The sequence below is a fragment of the Aythya marila genome, assembly GCF_965140915.1.
Source record: "Aythya marila genome assembly, chromosome: 3".
Classification (NCBI taxonomy): Eukaryota; Metazoa; Chordata; class Aves; order Anseriformes; family Anatidae; genus Aythya; species Aythya marila.
In genome coordinates this window covers 110,343,083-110,363,720 of record NC_139044.1, presented here as the reverse complement: position 1 = coordinate 110,363,720, position 20,638 = coordinate 110,343,083, and the positions used below count along the sequence as shown (strand labels likewise).

At 39.4% G+C, this 20,638-nt stretch overlaps 1 protein-coding gene across 12 annotated transcripts in view; it reads right to left on the bottom strand.

Moving 5' to 3' along the window:
* The window catches only part of TDRD15 (tudor domain containing 15), a 210,791-nt gene that overhangs the window by 163,955 nt on the left and 26,198 nt on the right, over positions 1-20,638 (bottom strand). For 8 of the 12 annotated variants that reach the window (XM_082757704.1, XM_082757705.1, XM_082757706.1 and 5 more), the window contains one exon: positions 14,075-20,183. The exons of 3 other annotated variants lie outside the window; for them this stretch is intronic. In XM_082757704.1, the coding sequence (XP_082613830.1) occupies positions 14,254-20,178 (5,925 nt within the window). In that variant the 5' untranslated portion in view covers positions 20,179-20,183 and the 3' untranslated portion in view covers positions 14,075-14,253. Of the gene's footprint in view, positions 1-14,074; positions 20,184-20,638 lie in introns of those variants that run through there. One more of the 12 variants, XM_082757712.1, reaches the window with a different exon arrangement.

Below are 20,638 nucleotides of genomic sequence, written 5' to 3'. Positions count from 1 at the left end.
CTTAACTTCCCAGCAACCACATACCAGAAATCAAACCAGTTGATCATAGAAGTCCTTTGGGATCTTCAAAACCGGATTTCTAATATTTGTGGACTTCACTTTCATTTTTCCTTCTTTTGAAACAGTGAGGTAAATCCACGCTTGTTGTCTGTATATGTAGCTGCAAATAATACTTTAACCAAGGACGGAGTTAGATGTAGTGTAGCAGCATTCCTGAGAAGATGGTTAGGGAAGAATGGAAGACATTTTCCCTATAACCAACAATAGGCAGCAAGAACTCCTTGGCATCATCTTTTTATTTCCAGAGCACATCCTTCCATTCCATGACTCCCTCCCTCTGCTAAAGCCAAACATTTGTCTTATCCCCAGGCCCAAAGCAGATGTCACTGGCCCAGACTTGAGCCTTAACTTCACTTACTCTTTCTTTTGAATGAACAGTTTTTAAAAGTAAAATCTTCTAGTGAGATATGCCACGAGAACTAGTGGGAGTAAGAAGCGATACCAAGCCTAAATTCCTTCAGGATGAAAAGCTGGGAATAAAAAAAAAACACATTGACATGTATAATAACCACACAGAGCTGTAACCCCAAAGAGATCCCTCTGCTTTCCATTCTCACTAGAGCCTCATTCCTCACCCACCTGTAGTTTTCACTGCTTTTTCACATCACTCTTTCCTATGCACCCATTTATACCAGGTCTATACAGATTTTTTTTTTTTAAATCCAAGATCACCTCATCTTCATTTTTCTGACTGATCTTCAGCACAAACTAAGTTATCTGATTCAGTTTTATCCTTCGTTCCCTTCATTCATTTCCACTCAGCATCCACATTTACTCACTTCTCATCCCTTTGCAACTAACCAGTCTGTAGCTGAAAAATGATATTATGGTATTATTTGCCGGGAGGGCCAACTATACCCTGGGATGCATCAAGCACAGCATCGCTAGGCGATTGAGGGAGGTGATTGTCCCGCTCTGCTCTGCGCTGGTGCGGACTCACCTTGAGTACTGTGTGCAGTTCTGGGCACCACAGTACAAGAAGGACATTAAACTGTTGGAGAGTGTCCAGAGGAGGGCAATGAAGACGGTGAAGGGCCTAGAGGGGAAGACATATGAGGAGTGGCTGAGGGCACTGGGCCTGTTCAGCCTGGAGGAGAGGAGGCTGAGGGGGGACCTCATCACGGTCTACAACTTCCTCACGAGGGGGTGTGGGGAGGCAAGTGACCTGTTCTCTGTAAACACCAGTGATAGGACCCGCGGGAATGGTGTTAAACTGAGGCAGGGGAAGTTTAGGCTGGACATCAGGAAGAGGTTCTTCAGCGAGACGGTGGTTGCACACTGGAACAGGCTCCCCAGGGATGTAGTCACTGCACCAAGCCTGTCTGTATTTAAAAAGCAATTGCACTGTGCACTTAGTCACATGGTCTAAACCTTTGAGCAGACCTGTGCGGTGCCAGGAGTTGGACTTGATGATCCTTATGGGTCCCTTCCAACTCGGGATATTCTATGATTCTATTACTGCTGATCGGACAGGAACAGAGCAGTTTTATCGTTAGTGTTAGGTCAGAGGTTGGACTCGATGATCTTGAGGTCTCTTCCAACCTAGAAATTCTGTGATTCTGTGATCTTCCTGCCCCATTGCTGAAAGTCCACAGACAGATTAGTTACAGGGCAACAAGTCCTATTCATTGCATAAAAATAGAAAGAAAAATGGTGGAATTCCAATTTAGTATTATTCTCCTCCATATTAATACATAAATAGCTTGGAAAACCAATTTCCTCCATAAATTTGCAGATTGTTATAGATGATGCTGCCTATTAGTATGTGCATTTAAGGACTTCCACTTACAGAAAAGCATGCAATTATGTCTTTGCTATTAACTATGTTACACGAAGATAAATGTTATTTAAACCCGCTGCAAATTCCAAAGGCCAACGAGTTTTCATAACTAGGTCATTTTAAATAAAAATAATTCAAGATTGGTCAATTCCCTGCCACTTAAAGAGCAAAATCAGGCAGATGGAACATATTTAATTTTAGCAAATTCCATCACTTCATAAAACAATTCAGCATTATGTTGCTACATCTGACACTATATGCTTCTTTTTTTCCCCACAGAATTAAGACTTCGCCTCCTCAGATCAGCTTGAAAAACTTTTCACTGCAAAAATTATCTATAAGAAGAACTGAAAAATAAATGTGATTATTTTATTTTTGTGCAAATGGCTTCTTATGCTGATAACTTCTTTTGTCTTTTGTATCTTCAGTTCAGGAATAGTTAATGAAAAGTCTCCACCTGGTGGCCAACCGTATTTTGGTGAAATAGGAACACTGTGCTACCTGTCCAGCATACTTTTTCAATATCTTACCGACTTGAGTCATTCTTTCAACTTTTTTTTCCGATAAAACGAGGCCAAAAATGGCTTGTGGATACAGTATCATCTGTAGCCTACAGTGATATTCACAGGTGCCTCCCACGTTTATAATTTCGCAGTCATTCTGATCAGTACACTATTTTATCTGTGTCTTGTTACTTGGTTTTATATGCACAGTCCTCAAGGAGCCCAAGCAGGCAGAGAAAAAAGTGTGGTACATAATACAAACTGAAAAACTCTAGAGATATCTCCTGAGAGAAACTGAAAATTTCACAGCACATTTGGAGGTAAGAAATGGAATCCCCTCTAAAATAAAGGAAAACAATAAAATTGTAATTAGAGGGAGAAGATAGTTGGTCAAAGAAAGCTCTCAAAGTTCATATATTAGCATCAATGAAAGTGACAAAATCTAATTGTGATTGTAAAGAAATTTGTTTGTGGACTCCAATTTGCCATGTGGGAATGGTCACTTCAGAGTGCCACAGCAGATGACAATATACTGTCTGGTGAGGAAGATAATTTTGTATTACAGGACTGAAGTTTAATAATTATTGGCAAAAATAAAAAAATCCATTCCATGTAAGAATTTAAAAAACATTGTCATCATCTAAACATACTATAAACCACAGTTTACTCTTGTTGAAAGCATTACAACTATTTTGTAAACTTAATGAAAACATTAGAAAACTGTATTTTCAACAACTTTATTTCCCCCGTCTTTAAATCTTCTTTGAAACACTCTTGTGCCTGATCCAGCTCTTCATCATTAACCTCATATTTTCAGCATCTCTGCTCAGCTAAGTCCATTACTTGTACAACTGCTCATTGATTTTGACAGGGACAAAAATAATAGCATGCCATAATCACCAGGACAGCTTTGGACTTGATGATCCAAAATTAAACAAATGTCTACACTCCCTTTGGCATCGGCTATCAAATCATAACTTGGAGCAGATACTGTGGATTCACATTGGACTACTGCAAATTTATAGCCTATGGGTCTTTTAGTAATTTTGAGAGTTTATACTCCAACTTGGAAAAAAGATAGAATGCTGTAAAAAGCATTAAACATTTTTATTTAATACAAAATCTTTTCTAAAGCCACTCTAGAAGAAACTGTTTCTTTTCTAATGTTTATTTCCATAAACATTACAAATAAAGAAAGCGCAGCTCATACATGCCTTATGAGCTTTCTATGGAAACTAATGTAGGGATCAATTAAAAAAAAAAAAAAAAAAAAGGTACCATAGAGCTTTCATGTGAATGGGACAGAGAAATTCTGTGTAACTGTAGAATGCTGCTCTTCCCAGAACAGCAGGTGAGAAGACCAAAGTGCCATCTCAGGCAGTCACTGATGCATGTGAAACTGCTTCCTGCACATTGCTGGGTGGTTCTTGGCCTGCAGGAACATCGCTTGCTTTGCCAGGGCTTGCAAAAGTGGAAGAACATACTGTCTAATTGATTTTTAAATTAATTTGTTGTCAAATCTAGCAGCACAGTTTAGATTTGGACTGCTGCTAGTAGGACAAGAAGGATAAGGGGTCTAATCAAGATTAGATCATTTATGTTGCAGTCATCGCAAACACCTTATGGTGTTTGCTCCCCTGACAGTCAACAGAGAGAAACATGCGCTTTTCGGGAGCAATTCACCCAACCTACTTCAGACATCTACTTCGGAGCGAGATGTATCGCATAACACAAAAGTCTGTTTCTTTCCATTTTATTAAAAAACCCTGTGGTAATTTCAAATTCAGATGTTTGCATTCCAGCTTAACTCTTTCACATCCATTTCAGAAAGTGTGAAACTCCATTTCATGGGAGTAGCCAAACACAGAGATGACTGTCAAGCCAGGCTCGGTTTATAGAAGGGAAATTTGGAAGAGCTGCGGTTTCTGCTCTAGGAAACACCTCAAATATTTATTTAGACTAAGGCTTATTACTGCTGAGATGAGCTTTCTGAACACTGTTATAGATGTCTTCTGAGGTGGGTCTCCTATATCCTTTTGTTTTGGGGCTCTTCCACTTCCTATGAAGTACGTATATAGCCATTGAGGCAGAGAACAACAGACTCAACAAGTATGTCTGGATTTTTACAGCACAGCTTCGAAATTAACCTTCAGGCTCCCCTGTGTACCCATCCAAACCATGAACCAAGTATTATAAAAAGGGGAGTACCTACAAAATATTCACATATAAGAATGAACAGGACTTTCCCAGATGGACCACATCACAGAGTAAAGTATTTCAGAAGCAAAATATGCCTCTGAGGTCACCTCCTTCAGCCTCACAGGAAACAAACTAAGCTTGTTCCTTTCAGGCAATTCATCTAATCTAGTTTTAAATAAGCCATATAATGAGGCTTCTACAGCTTCCCCTGGGAACTTATTCTACAGTCTAATAGAACTCATTTTCAGGAAGTTTAAATTATTTTTAATTTCCTCCCATTACTTCTAGTTGTATGTATTATATTATACTTTATAAACTTTTGAAATACAGTAAATAGCCTTTTTTAAAAAACAAAAACACAGCTAACCCTCACCATCATTAATCTGATGGATTTCAGAGTTTTCTTTTACAAATGAATTTCATTCTGAGAAAATGTTCCAAACTAAGAACTGAGCAAAATGTTTTCTATTTATATCTATATAACAGGTAATGTTGTAATGTTCTACAAATGTAACCCACTCCAAAATTAGAGTTATTAGTACTAAAGAAATATATCAGGTATGTCTATTCCCTTAAATTGAAAACCCTGCTTGTTGAAAAAGATTCAGAGTATAGAACATCTTGAAAGTGGAAAGGGACAGAAACTTGCCATAAAATTCTTACTGCCTGGATGGAATAAACAGTCATTGACAAAAACTCCTGGTTTATTAATAAGCCCTACTTAGCTCAGCCAAATGTACCTTCCTAAGCACATATACCTGTATAAAGCACCTGCTGGGAAAAAAAGCCATGATAGAAAAAGACAAAATTTAAGGAAATAAAGCTGGAAAAGTGGTTTGGGGTATTGTAGTATATTGTCTGTCATCATTAAATCACATTATGATGGTACCCTAGAGCTGATAGCCCTTGTAAATTGAATTGTTCCTACAGAACGGCATGGAGATAAGTTAGGTGTGCCTATACTCCATCTCCACTATGTCATCAAGCATGTATGTGCATTGCTATACATTACCTAGACTGAATGCAGTACAAAGTCTGGTATGGAGCACTAACACCACTGCCCAGATTGGAGCAAGCTCTCCACAATGAAACCACCTCTCCCCAAACTTATCACCTGAACTAGTTCAGGTATGTCTATTATAAACTGTGCATAATCCAAGAAAATAATTGTTATGAGTAGCTAAGGTTGGAACAGATTTGTCTGATCCCCCACTTAGTGTAGGACTAGCTTCAGAGTGAGGGCAGGTTGTCCAGGGCCTCGTTCAGTCAAGGCCTGAGATCTCTAAGGAATGGAAAATACAGAGCCTCTCCAGGCAAACTGCCAGTCTTGTTGGAAATCCTTTTTTTTTTTTTCTTGTATCTGACTGGCATTTCCCTTGCTGCAATTTGTGTCCATCATTCCTCAACCTTCTTCCATAAAATGCCATGGCCTATGAAGAGTTTGTTTTCTTTCTAACTTCAGTTTAGGTCTTTGAAGAGTGATCTAGTCCTATAGCGAGCAGAGTTCACCTCACCGCGCAGCCACACCGCTCACTCATAATTGAGCCTGCTGTCCATCAGAAACCCAAACACCTGATACTGGATACACCCCACTTTTTTTTTTTTTTTTTTTTTTTTGCAGAGCTGCATTCTAGCCAGTTGGTCCCCAGCTTGCACTGTTGTACAAGGTAGATCAACTAGAAAGCATCAACTTTTCATGGAAACAAACAAAAAAGTGAGCAATAGGTTTAACTTTTACAATACACCAGAATATTTCTGACAAAAACTAACAGCATGAATTAGCGTGCATGGACTAATTTTAATAAATTCTGACAGCAGGCATTAGGCAGAACTGTAGTGTCCAGGTTCAGACTTGTTATTTAAAAAACCCTTGTTCAGCAGCTGCTGTACCTGCAGGCCCCTGCAGTCACAAGCTGCCTTCCTGTCTGATATCCCAACTCCCCAGGCACCCAGAGCTATGCTACTAAGCCTGTCCTGAACTATTTCAATCTCAGCGCCTCAGTGCTTATCTCCCATATACACCCAGCTGGAATCCAACTCAGGGCCTTTTCCAGCTTACATCCCTTAGGAGCCATGCACTCAAAACAGGTGTTCTTTCTTACCTTCTAGCTCTTAAGGGTCTACATTTAGAATAAAGGTACTCTGAGAGAACGCCCCATATAAACAGCATGGGACAGTGCTTTTTAGCCTTTTTTTTTTTTTTCCTCCAAAAGTTGTTAGAGAACACAGTAGCAAATGCAAAAGAACAGCTTAATTGTTAAATCATCCAACCAGGAAACATGAGACACTTTCAATTTGAGGGCGTCCAAAGCCATACCTTCCATCACCAAGCTGTAACAATAAGGTTATTTTTCATTCCTTCCTCTCAAAACTGTTTCATTGTGGATAAATTAGTGAACGCATCACAGAAGCAGTGCTTTAGAGTACCTATCTTAACCCCTGTATTTCTGTGCCCTAGCAGCTAAGCTATAAGACAGTGCCTTCTCTCTTCTGTCTGTCCCAAGTACCTTGCCATACTGCTACGCAGCTTCAGTAAGAAGGGAAAACGCTTTTTTTCAAAATGCCATACAATGTGCAGGAACTTTTACTTGTGGCTGTGGTTTAGTAGGAATTTGTTCTTGGAACTCCTAACATCAAAACAAGTGATGTAAACAGTGCACATTAGATGAAAAATGAGCATTATCTTATCTGTTTTATGAATGACTGCTCACTATGTTGAATAAGCTATCTGTAGACATAGCGCAGGAAAATACACTGCATCGAGAGAAATGCCGACTTAGATGTCACACCAAGCCAACTTCAGACAGCTGGCTGTCAGAGCAGACTCCACAGCCCACACCATGACAAGACACAGATGTTCGAGGACACGCTCCAAATGACTCTTGAGTCTGAAGGGAGAACTGCCTAAAGCAGCCAACCTGAAACACCGAGCACAGGCACCCGAAATGCCACCCCTTCCTCAGCCACCTTATGCTGCAGGTAGGTGGCTCTTCCATCCTCTAGTTCCTCATGAAATTAGAAGCCTAATTTGTCTCATACTGAAGTTTCACCTTTTAAAGCATGTAAGGAGGATAAACTGTTTTATAGAGTAGGCTGATACATTCAATCCAACTGGAGAAAATACAATGTTTATTCTCTATATCAGACCAAAGTTGATTTTTTTTTTCCTCAATTCTTTTGGGTGTGTGCTTTAGGCCCAGAGCTATCAGTCATTCGAGTTCTCTTGCTGGAGGTACCCTGCTTTGCAGCAAGGATGCAAAATGAATTAGGGAAAATAAAGGGTGGAAAACACAGGGAACATGACCGGATTATGGAAGTCGTAGTGTCTGCTCCCCTAGCTGCTTCATCAAGGAGTGTTTTACATACAAATGCCTAAGAATTCATTCGAGCAGAAATTGGAGCACAGGTTTCCCCCTGCCCGAAGAATTGTCTAGCTCCTAGACTTGACTCCTGTGGCTGGAGAAAAAGAGACATATTGCAGCTCTTTAATACTTTTTGTACAGTAAAACAGCTTCAAGGGGGGGAATAGCATGCTTATCACCTGAAGGTGGGAAATGAGGGTCTGAACCCCTGGAGGCGAAAGGGGGAATACTGGCTTAATGCAAAAGTAAGTGAAATTCCACATAACATGGAATGTCAGATTAGAGGAGATCAGTGGTTCCATGGCTTTAAACAAAATGAACATAATTAAAAAGCTTGATCATATATTTTGTGTTAAGTTCAAACTTCTATGAAATCAGGGTGATTAAACACTAAAGAATTAATCAGAATCAAAGTCTGTCAAATAGTGTTTTTGCTCTCACCACCCTGGTATTCCTTTAAAGTAGAAAAAAATATTAAACTCATTTAAACCCCACTTTTACTCCATTTCCTTTTATTTGCAGCATAATAATTTCACAGAACTAGGTCTGGTTATACTCAAGGGTCACCCAGTTGGATTCCTGATGTTTACTGCTCACTAAAAATTACACTGCAGTCACAATTTTAATTCCTTCATTATGCAGATCTAGACATGGTAGTCCTAGAAACCTTCTTATTAAATCTGCAGGAATCAAGATGGCTCTACCTGAAGTCACTGCAGAGCTGGATAGGTTTTTTTCATGATTTTGGTTTCACAATGTTTATTATTCTAAAAAAAAAAAATCTTCCTTAGAGACAAATCAATGAGGTTTTCAAATGTGTCTAAACAATTAAGAAATGGAAATGTACTGGGCATTAATGGGAACAAGCATTTCTAAGTTCTTTTTCATACCCAGTCTGCAAATAAAGTATCTATATATCTAGAGAAGCCATTTGGCAAACATTCTTATATCAGACCTCCCTTAAAATAACTTTTTTTTTTTTCTTTCCTTCTCTGCTTAATCTAACATTTCACTTTTTCTCTGAACTAATACAGTAAGATCATCACTTGAAAGAAACTTCTGTAATAAACACCTTGAAAATGCCTACCAGGAACCATGCACAGAGCCACAAGATGTCAGTGCAGCTCAAACATGGTTAATCAGGATCAAGCAGCCTCCTCAGCCTCTGAAACATGCTTAGCAGAATTTGTCTTTGAGAGACACCGTCACCATACAAACATCTCCTAAATAAATCCGAAGAGGAATTAAGCTAAAAATCACAAACTCTTTTCACATCAAGTGAAAATGACTGTTTCTGTCATTACTGGGTTTGTCAAAGAAAATGTCACAATACAAAACAGATCTTTATATTCACAAAGTTGCTCAGCAAAGTAGTATGGTTGTTAGCATATTTGGCAGTTTAAACATCCTCCCCAGCTCCACACCCTTGAGTCTGACTGCACCCTCAGTTTTCTGTCATGTTTGAATTAAAGGAAACATCAGCTGACTCCATACTACATGGTGCATGGTGCTTTCCCTGAGGTAAAGAAGCAAAACTTGTTCCTCCTCTCACAAGCATTAACAAGATGCAATGTCATTAACTCCTCCTTTCTAACCGAGACCACTGAAACTGGACAGTAGAATAGCAATTTGTGAATGCTGGAGTAAGAGCAGTGAGCATCAGAGAAAACTAACAGCCTGCAAAACTAAGATTGCATTCATTAGAAGATCAGTCTATAAAAGAAAAACTGTGCGTTGAAATGTTAGAAAACATTAAGGTAACTAGAGAACAGACTATTTCTTAAAGATCTTAAAACAACATTGAACATGACACTAAAAATTGGAATGCACAAATAAAATGGTCTACAAGAAATTAAGTAACCCAAATATAGCGTACACAATTAAGAAAAACACTGTCTTTTTAAGTTTACGATGTCTTACCTTTTCAGCATAATTTTGGACAACAGCTGAAATCAGCTATCAAGCTGATTTGCAGTTTGACTCAACTTTAAATACAAATACATAAAAAGATAACTGTATATAAGTAACAAGATGATCCCATCTCTAATCAATCTTCTATTCCACAGCTTGGAAAGAAACATACTCTTCCAGTATAAAGTATGTGTTCCTCAACGCTGAGCAGCAAATTAGGTACAAGCCACCTCTAACACTGCAAAATTGGTTACATATAATCCTCTGCAGTCAGTAAAAGCAACGTCAGAGGCTCTTCTGCATCCTTAAGATTTCTTTTATGGAAGAATTGATCACTTTTTAGTTTTTAAGAGTTCTTTGTCATGCTTTACACTCATATTTCACAGAATCACAGAATCACAGAATCTTCTAGGTTGGAAGAGACCTCAAGGTCATCGAGTCCAACCTCCAACCTAACGCTAACAGCCCTCCACTAAACCATATCCCTAAGCTCTACATCTAAACGTCTTTTGAAGACTTCCAAGGATGGTGACTCCACCACTTCCCTGGGCAGCCTGTTCCAATGCCTCACAACCCTTTCAGTGAAGAAGTTCTTCCTAACATCTAGCCTAAAACTCCCCTGGCGCAACTTAAGCCCATTCCCCCTCGTCCTGTCACCAGGCACGTGGGAGAACAGGCCAACCCCCACCTCGCTACAGCCTCCCTTGAGGTACCTAAAAAGAGCGATAAGGTCACCCCTGAGCCTCCTCTTCTCCAGGCTGAACAAGCCCAGCTCCCTCAGCCGCTCCTCGTAGGACTTGTTCTCCAGGCCCCTCACCAGCTTCGTCGCCCTTCTCTGCAGCCGCTCAAGCACCTCGATGTCCTTCTTGTAGCGAGGGGCCCAAAACTGAACACAGTACTCGAGGTGCGGCCTCACCAGAGCTGAGTACAGGGGGACGATCACCTCCCTAGCCCTGCTGGTCACGCTGTTCCTAATACAAGCCAGGATGCCGTTGGCCTTCTTGGCCACCTGAGCACACTGCTGGCTCATATTCAGCCGACTGTCCACCATCACTCCCAGGTCCTTCTCTGCCTGGCAGCTTTCCAACCATTCCTCTCCCAGCCTGTAGCTCTGCTTGGGGTTATTGCGCCCCAGGTGCAGGACCCGGCACTTGGCCTTGTTAAACTTCATGCAGTTGACCTCAGCCCATCGGTGCAGCCTATCCAGATCCTCCTGCAGAGCTTTCCTACCCTCAAGCAGATCAACACACGCACCTAACTTGGTGTCATCTGCGAACTTACTGAGGGTGCACTCGATGCCCTCGTCCAGATCATCGATGAAGATATTAAAGAGGACCGGCCCCAGCACCGAGCCCTGGGGGACGCCACTAGTGACTGGCCTCCAACTGGACTTGGCTCCATTCACCACGACTCTTTGGGCCCGGCTATCCAGCCAGTTTCTAACCCAACGAAGCGTGCGCCAGTCCAAGCCAAGAGCAGCCAGTTTCTTGAGGAGAATGCTGTGGGAGACGGTGTCAAAAGCCTTGCTGAAGTCAAGGTAGACCACATCCACAGCCTTTCCCTCATCCACCCAGCGCGTCACTCTGTCATAGAAGGAGATCAGGTTCGTCAGGCATGACCTGCCTTTCATAAAGCCATGCTGACTGGGCCTGATCGCCTGCTTCCCCTTCAAGTGCTGCATGATGACTCTCAGGAGGATCTGCTCCATGAGCTTTCCTGGCACTGAGGTCAAACTGACAGGCCTGTAGTTTCCTGGGTCAGCCCTCCGGCCCTTCTTGTAGATGGGCGTCACATTTGCTAGCCGCCAGTCGATTGGGACCTCCCCCGATAGCCAGGACTGTTGATAAATGATGGACAGTGGCTTGGATAGATAGTGGCTTGGATATGAATAGATATTTCATATCTATTCATTTGCAAACTTGAAAAATCTTCACAGGTGCAGTGAACACTGAAACCTAAATTTATGCCTGAGAAATCAAAATAGCTATGGTTCCTGGCCCATACAAACATCTAGTAACTGGCATGCCATTTCAATAGTCTTGAATCACAACCCCAGACCACCAGTAGAACTTTTTTCCTTCCATCTGCCTTTCTTGCTAGATGAATTCTTAATCATCTTACTCTTTCTCTCACACCCACAATTTCTTGTGACTGACAGTTCCCCTCTGGAGATAGTATAGGGCTCCTGCTGAATCCGTCAGAAAGGAGCATCAAAATCAGCAAGAGGTAGTCTTACTCTAGGGAGTAGTGCTGCATAGTAAGTTCTTCAAACTCAGATGTATCTTGCTGTATGGTTATAACATCTTACAGCTACATTGAGACATAAATAAAAACAAGAAAAAGATACCCACTCCCACAAATACCAGGTAGGCTTTAGGGGACACTGAAAAATGTCAGAGCATTTGAGAAACATCACAATCTTTTTAACAGAGTTCAAATGTTCATCAATACACAATGTACATCTTTAAAAATAATGCAAAATGTTTCCCAAAGTAATTGCAAGTTACTTTGCAAGTAATAGGATATAAAGCATGCCTACCTATCTGCCACAAGAGGTCTGGCTCCCTTTAAGGTGTGAGTTAAAAGTACAAGAGCAGCACAGAGCAGATGCAGGGTGAGCGGGGCATGCATCTCATGCTAGCAAGCTTACAAGTGAGCCCACAGAAAGTCTGTGCCATTTGTACAGCATTCAGAAGCAAACCTTGATTCAGCAAACTACAAATACAATCTGCTTCACAGCTGCTGGATTAGATGGCAAGGACTGCTCCGTGGCACCATCCCACAAAGAAAGTAGAGATGTAGCTTTGAATTCTCTCTAATGCATTCACCAACCACAGAGGTCACAGAAAGTTTGAAAACATTCAGAATGATTTAGGCAAGGCATGTTACACACAGAAGATAAGCATTTTATTGTTCATGACAAAGAGGCAAAATAGTGAATACATCATTTTTAATTCCAATTGCAACTGGCTCTTTATCACTTTTACATATTAAAAAAAAAAACAAAGTAATCAATGACATGTATAAACAAATGCATAATTTACACAAAAATATTTAGGAAATACAACCAAATGATAAGCAATAGCTTTCAATTAAATTTTACCAAATCAAAGCATTATTTTTACTCAGAATTATGCCTGCCCAAAGACAAATAGCATAAGTAATCTAAACTCTCAAATCCTCTGACAATTTCTCTCAACTAGGTCACACGCATAGCCTCTTCTACTGCTTGGAAGGAGGATGCTGTTATGGCTGAGGCTGGGGATAGGGGAAGTACACACCAAAGAAAGAAGACTGGGAATAAAATCTTAGCAAGACATCCCAGCAACTTCATTTAACAATTGTAACATAACCCTAAAATGTCTTTCTGATAATTCATACAAGCAATGACTGAAGCTGTCATCTTTATTTTCATTTACAGTATAATCCTGAAAATACTTTCCCATTATCTAGTTTCTACCTTAAGTAGTTTGGTCATCAGACCTTCGGAAAAGAAACGACAATTTCAAGCTAGATTCATTACATGTTGAAAATAAAAAGTCTTGCAAAAAGCTAATGTGCAATTAGCAGAACATCAAAATCATACTCTTAACAGCTCTTTGGTTTTTCTTTTTAAACCACCTGTCATTACTAGGCTCCATTTTGTAACATTAAGTATTGTACAACCGCCTAAGTTAAGACAGTCTATTTTACATTAGCAAAAATCAAATTTAAAAATGTTAGTTGCACATTAATATTACACAAATAGAACTGCCATTTAAGGTATTCAGATGATCTTTTTTTAAAAAGAAAAAAAAAAAAAAAACAGAACGAACAAAAAACAGACATTCAAGATGTGCTGTTAGAACCAAATGATAGCCAGAAGTTAGAATCACAGTTAATTAAACCTTAAAACTTTTATGCAGAGGCACTTAAAACTAAGTATTACTTGGCACTACAAAGAACATAACTCCATGAAGTAAATATAGAGTTATCAATGTGAGTTGAGTGAGCTTGTTCATGCAGTAAAGAAGTACTTTTTCTTAATCTGCAGCCTAATTATTATTCAAATAAATGTTTTGATGGTATCTTCACACTGTCTTTAGAGACTGGGGTTCATCAGAATGACAAGTCTCAACCGGTACTTCTGATAGTAGATCTACTCTGTGTGAAATCAATTTTAATTTTTTGTATCATCACAGTGCTGAAAGACTTCATAGTTTTCTCCCCACCCCCTACTCCACCCCCCCAGTGTTATAAGAACTAAGATCCTTTATTAGCGATGTAGCATTCTCTTTCCAGACACCTTTTTTGGAACTTTTATCACAAGCAGTCCTATCCTATTTCTTTGCTTCACGTCTATCAAAAAAACAAACAAACAAACAAAAAAGTTTATTTTTGTTTAGTTACAATCTGGTTCACAAAGAAAACCACCACACTTAGAATTTGGATAATCAGGCTACAAGCATGTTTTGGTTGATTCAACTCCATTAACTGGATTGGGACAGCACCTACCTGCAGAGTAGACTGCATGGCCAGCAGCAACTAAGGCACAACCTAGATTATTCTCCTCATACAGAATATCAACCTCTAACCTCATTCCAGAGCCATAGTGTTTAAAATGGAATATGAGATTTGGTTTACTAAGAAGCTTTTGAAACAGAAATTTGGCTTCATCACTCCAGTATTCCCCTGTGGCAGGAACTATACCATGTAAAGAGCAAGAGTAAGCCAAGTGTGGTAAATAAGACAGACTTTCTGGAATAACTTTAAGTCTATGGATTTCCGAGCAGGGGATGCTTTTCAGAAAGCCATAATCAATAAATGTAATAAGAACAGACTGACTTGTCACTTCACTAATTTGTACTCTGTTCCACTGTGCTTCCAGTCCAAACTGGATCAAGCAGCTGTTACCAGGAAACACAAGTTCTTCTGGCAAAGCTGGCAAGTCATCAGGAACATCAGAGAGCAGCAAAGATAAGGTTTTCATGGAATCAAATAAGTCTTCAAACTGGATGCTGAAGTTTGAAGGATCAGTAACTGCAGCTGCAAACCCAGAATACTTTCTGCCACTCTGCAGCAGTGTCCATGTGATTGAATTCATCCTGAATGACTCCTGAAACTCCTCCATACAGTCTGTATTACTGCATTTTTCCGGTTCAACAACAGTTGTTAAGAGCTGATTCAAGTATTTCTGAAGCAGAACTTTCCCTACTAAGATATCTACTTCCCAGATATGAGAAGATTCCAAGTATCTCAGAAACAAGATCCTTATTCCACCATTTAGGAGTGTATTTACTACATGGACAAATGGAACTTTACTCATTTTTTTTAACCAAACCCATTCACAAAGCACAGCTTGTTTAGGAATGCTTTTAATCTCATCACTGAGAATCTTTGCATTATTTAAGGACACCATCTCATAGATGCCATAATCTATAAAAAAAACTAGCATTAACCTCTCCCTGATAAACATCTTTATCACTTTCGATCGATACCACTTTAAGTTCCTTTCAGATTTTACCATGCACTCCAACCCTTCCTCAATGTTATCCGCCATAAGTAAACCACTTCTTTGTGCTTCTTCGACAAGCATGGCATTTAAACCATTTAATATCTGCAGATTTTTAAGTAACTGTACATGAAATTCTCCGCCTGCTGAAGCATTAATTATTTCTGCTCTTTCTATTTGTTCAGTATTTAGATCCTGAGGAGGGACATTTAAGCACATTTTAGAATTATTTTCCATCCTAGCAGTCTGATTTTTCCTTTGACCATCTAAGTCACTCACAGACCTTCCGTCTTGAGGATTACCATTTGTAAGCAGAATTTGTTTTGACACGTGTTCCCAACTCTGCATTGGTTTGTTTTGCAAACTTGTCCTGCCACTTTTCTGCTGAAAGCCATCAGAGATAGAATTTCCATCACAAATTATATCTACTTTCCACTGCTCTCCATCTTGCTCTAAGAATTTGCAAGTGACTAATTTATTATTTGTTTTGTTTACAAAATAGGAAGTTCTTTCGTTAGTCCAGCTTTCATCAGGAGCACTGTTCACTGTGCTAAGGAAACAATGAATACTGAGCCTCGGCAAAGTTAACAACTTTTTCTGAATCCTGCAGATTTTGGAAAGGCTTACAACTGCTGTATTGCCATAGTCAATAAACTCTACCTCAAAGGAGTCTCCTGATTTCAGAGTTTTAATAACTGCCCTATAGTAAAAACAGTCAATGGCAAACTCTGCTAAAATGAGATCCCCTACCATGAGCTCACCTAAGCCATTTTCATGACCTATATTCACCATGCTTTCATTTAATTCTTCTGCTAGTTGAATTATTAAGTTTTCATCCTCTGCAAACTGAATATAGAAACTCGATGGACTATTTGTATGAGAAATGTACCCTGCTACTTCAGAATTCACCTGAATATCACGTTGAGGAAGACTGATTAATTTTGGAATATTTTCATTATCCCTTTCCTGCTGACCTGTATAATTTAGTTGTTCAGTACAAGATTCAGAGAGAGCATTTACAGTTATTTCCTTTAAACTTAAAGAAGGATGACACAGTGATTGAGAAGCAGACGTTCCATCCATAGGTTTCTCTCTGTGTTCCGTAGCAGCACTGTAAGGTTTTAGAAAACCTGGTTCTTCACTGCCCTCTGAAGTTACCAGCTTTGAGGACCCACAACACTGGTCTTGTGTTCTACGTGTAATTTGCTCTTCATCTCCAAAATTCTCTCCATTATCTGCCTGGTAATACTCATTGTCTACTTGAAATTTCAGTTTATTTTTCAATTGAATCCTTTCAGGACTTTCAAAACTTACTTCACCGTTATTTTCTATGTCGTGTATCACTTCATAACTTCCAACAAATTGTTCTGTATAATTTGTCACATAAGCCAATTCTTCCAATAGTTTTTCTTCAACTTTCTGACCTACTTGGAGCTGTCCATCATACAACTCAACAACAATCTGGCCATCTGATTCTCTGGATACAATTACAGCTTTCAGCAGCTTGCCAAGGAAAGTTTCCTCAAACCATCTAATAACTCTTGCTGGAAATTTTGTGTCCTTAAGATCGGACAGACAGCATTTAATGGCTTGCATGGGTGTGAGTATTAGGTCAGTGGCAGAGTCTGGAATAGGCATCAATTGGTCTCTCTCTACCATATGCTTATTTCCAAAATCCACAAAGTCAGCACATAGATAGGATGTTGATCCCACAGGAGAAACCAAAGCTCTATAAAACTGACCATCTTCAAAATATCTGGCTATACATAATCGCATACTGATGGTATCATATTTTGCATGATTTGCCATCTTACTGATTTCAGTCACATTTCGCGACAATGCCTCTATAGTTGCACTGTTTCGGTTAAGCTGGCAATAGAATTTTGAAGGGCTATGTATGTGAGTTATATAAACCTCCTCCTCGCTCCCAATTTCTATATTAAAAGATGAGTAATAAAAACTGTACATGGAACCCAAAGGTGCAAGTCTTTGCAATCCAATACATTCAGACTGGTTGAGACCACATTCCCTGAGAAACTCCTCCGCACTAATAAACGGAGTCTGCAAGTCAACTATATTGCATAAACAGTTTGGACTTAAAAGAATTAGAGCATAGACAGTGCAAGTCAATGGTCCTCCAGCAGCAGAAACGAAGTCGTTAAAAAGTCTACACTTTTCTTCAGACCAATTAAGTGCATCAGTTTGTAAGGGTACATTTTTAAGTGCGCACTGAAAGGCTTGACTTTCGAGAGTTAGGAAATCTGGAAGGACAGCTTGAAGATCATTAAGTAGAACTCTTTCCCGATAACCATAGTCTACAAAAACCACATCAACTTCATTTGTGGACACTTGCTGCAAAACACTTGCTCTGTACCACTTCCCATCTTTGGGACATTTAACAACACAGGCAACCTGTCCGGTTTTGTAAGGAATAGTATGCTCTTTATAGTAAGTCTGGATTTGCTTCATTAAGGTATTTAGCTCTGGCAGTTTACTCCGCAACTGGCATGAAAACTCTGTTGGGGAAACACTGTAAGAACACACCACTTCAAAAACAGCTCCTGGTTTAAACACAAGCTCTTTATAAAGTATTTTTTTTTCAGGTACTGGGACCTGGGAAAATGACTGAGACCTGACCTGATGACTTTCAGAGAGAGCATCTTTTCCAAAAGAGGACGGCATCACTGATTTTCTCAGCCTAGAAGATGTGCTTACTGTTTTTTCCTTTTGAAATACCTGTCTATTTTGTGATACATTATTTTTATAAATATCAGAGGTGCACCGTGCATTTACATAATTTTGCTTTAACTGGAGGGGATTCTGGGCTTGGTGTTTTTTTGACAGATTTTGAGCAGAAACTGGTCTTCTTTCCCAGTATTCTGCATATCCAGCCTGAGCCATAAGTGCGGCAACATTACTTTCCTGCAAAGCATTCCTATACCGTGCATTAACAATATATTTGTTGTTTTGCTTTCCAATGACCTGAAACAGCAGCAGTTTGTTAAATACAATTTGTTTGAAGAAATCAGTTTCCTTTTTAACCCACACATCTTCAACAGGAGAAGTGCAAGCAAGTTCACAACACACAGCTAAAGCCGGCAAAGCAGCAAACTCCGGAAGCAATGTTTTCACATCGTAACAGGGTACTGTATCTGTATTCCCAAAATCTAAAAAGTAGACAGTAATGCTTACACGAAGCACTTCAGTGACAACACCCCGATAATAATGCTTATCTTTGCTATACCTGGCACAGCACAGTAATCCAGGTTCCGGGTTTTCAAGGACCCAGTCATCAGCTCCACATTGGTTATATGCATCTGCAATATTATTCATCAGGGCTCGAAATTCTTTCTGATATGCACATGTCTGAATCCAGAAGTTGGACGGATTTATGACATATACCACAGAAGCAATATAGGAAGTATTCATCTGCATTTTTACTCTTTTGCAATGGCTTGATAAAGACCTATCCCATTCAGGTAAGCAGTTCTTTGTCTGTTTATTTCCAGTGCAATTTTTAGACGAACTCCAGACACTTGCTTTGTAGCTTACACCGATGCTAGAGATTTTTGTTTCCAAAGGTGGGACAAATGATGCAGCCGCCTCATTCAAGTTCTCTGGATGCTTAGCATTAATTCCAAAATTTTGATTTTTCAGTGTAATATAATATAAGTGTTTACTGGCATTGAATAAATCAACACAGACACACACAGAAGTCTGTCCTGTCAAGGCCTGTATAAATTTTTTCAGCTGAAGATTTATTACTGCTTCATCCTGACTCCCAAAACAAGACAGTGCACATGGAAATGAAATCATAGGCAGTGACATGAACTCTACTGTAAGTTTCTGAACACAACTACATGGCACAGTTTCAATATTACCTAAATCCATAAACCAGACTTCCACACGGTTGGGCAGAAGCTGTTTTATCACTCCTCTATGCCATTGTCCATTTTGCCTTTTAGCAGCACAAAGTAGCCCTAAACTATCAAAAGATGTATTATTCTCTGTACTAATAGCTTCATAGTACAAAGACATAGCTTCTGTCAAATTTTCCAGCTCTTTCTGTCGTTCCTGTATCTGACAGTAAAATTTACTCAGGCTTATTGCAACAGTTATTTTTACATTTACTTTACTACCAGCTGGTAGATGTGGAAAGAGATCTGGAACTGGCCAAAAGTCTGATGGTTTATCTGAATTAGTAAAAGTAAGCAATTCCTGGACTGGACATTTCTGTTGCAACAACTGTGGCATTCTCTTAAATGTTTCTGGTGGAAACACTTTCAACATTTCTACAATAAGACAAAAGGAATCTCCATCAATAAGTTTTCCTAACTGCAGTTCAAGAATATCACTAATGACCTTTGGTACTTCCAGAATAAACAGCTGGTACGATGTAACAGATTTCACGTGACCTGTAATCTGCAGTCCTACCAGTGATGAAAAATAGTTTATGGCTTTTGGACTCCATTTTTCTCCAAGAGGAAGTATGTTAGCAAAAATCCCCCAAACTACTTTTGGAGGCAGCTGAAAAAAATCATCACCAGCAGAAGCAATATGTATTTCCTCAACCACTAGCACCTGTCCAGTGTCTATAAGAAAGGCTTTACAGATGTTCTCTTTCTTTTCCAAAACTTTTCCTCTATGCCATTTTCCATCCGCATCTTCCACCAAACAAGATCCACCAATGTCAACGTTATCTTTCACTTTGAATACACGTTGCATTTCATTTTGCAGTATGTAGTAGTCAAGTTCACACCCCACCTTGCATTGACCCTTGAATACTATGACCACGCATTCTGGATGGCACTCTATATGACTGATCTTCAGATTCATATCAACTACATTTGGTGAAGGAGTCAGAGATTTCATTCTGTCTGCAAAAAGAAGGAGCAAGATCAGCCTGACAATTTTTCCTATTTCCTTATTAACTAATTCCTTATATGAAAGTTGTTTTTAAAATGTTTTAACGGTATATTTTTACAGTTCTGGCTAGAACATATACTGAACATGTAACTGTCACGTTTTATGCCATTGTGATTGTACTTAGCACAATTCTCTTTTTACAAAGATATCCAGGTAATAACTGAAAAAAGTACCTCTACAGCTGCTCTCATTGCTGCAGTCTACATTTCTCACTTGAACATAATTTATCATCAGAAAGTGGATCCCAAAATGATAAAGAGAACTAAAGATACCAGATACCTTGGTAAGGGGAATCACAAACGTAGGAAGGGAAGGGGGCAGATAAGACCAGGAAAATACCTATTTCTTTTTGGAAAAGAAAAGTATTTCTGCTCAAAAGAAGTGGAAGGCAATTCATGTCCTTTAT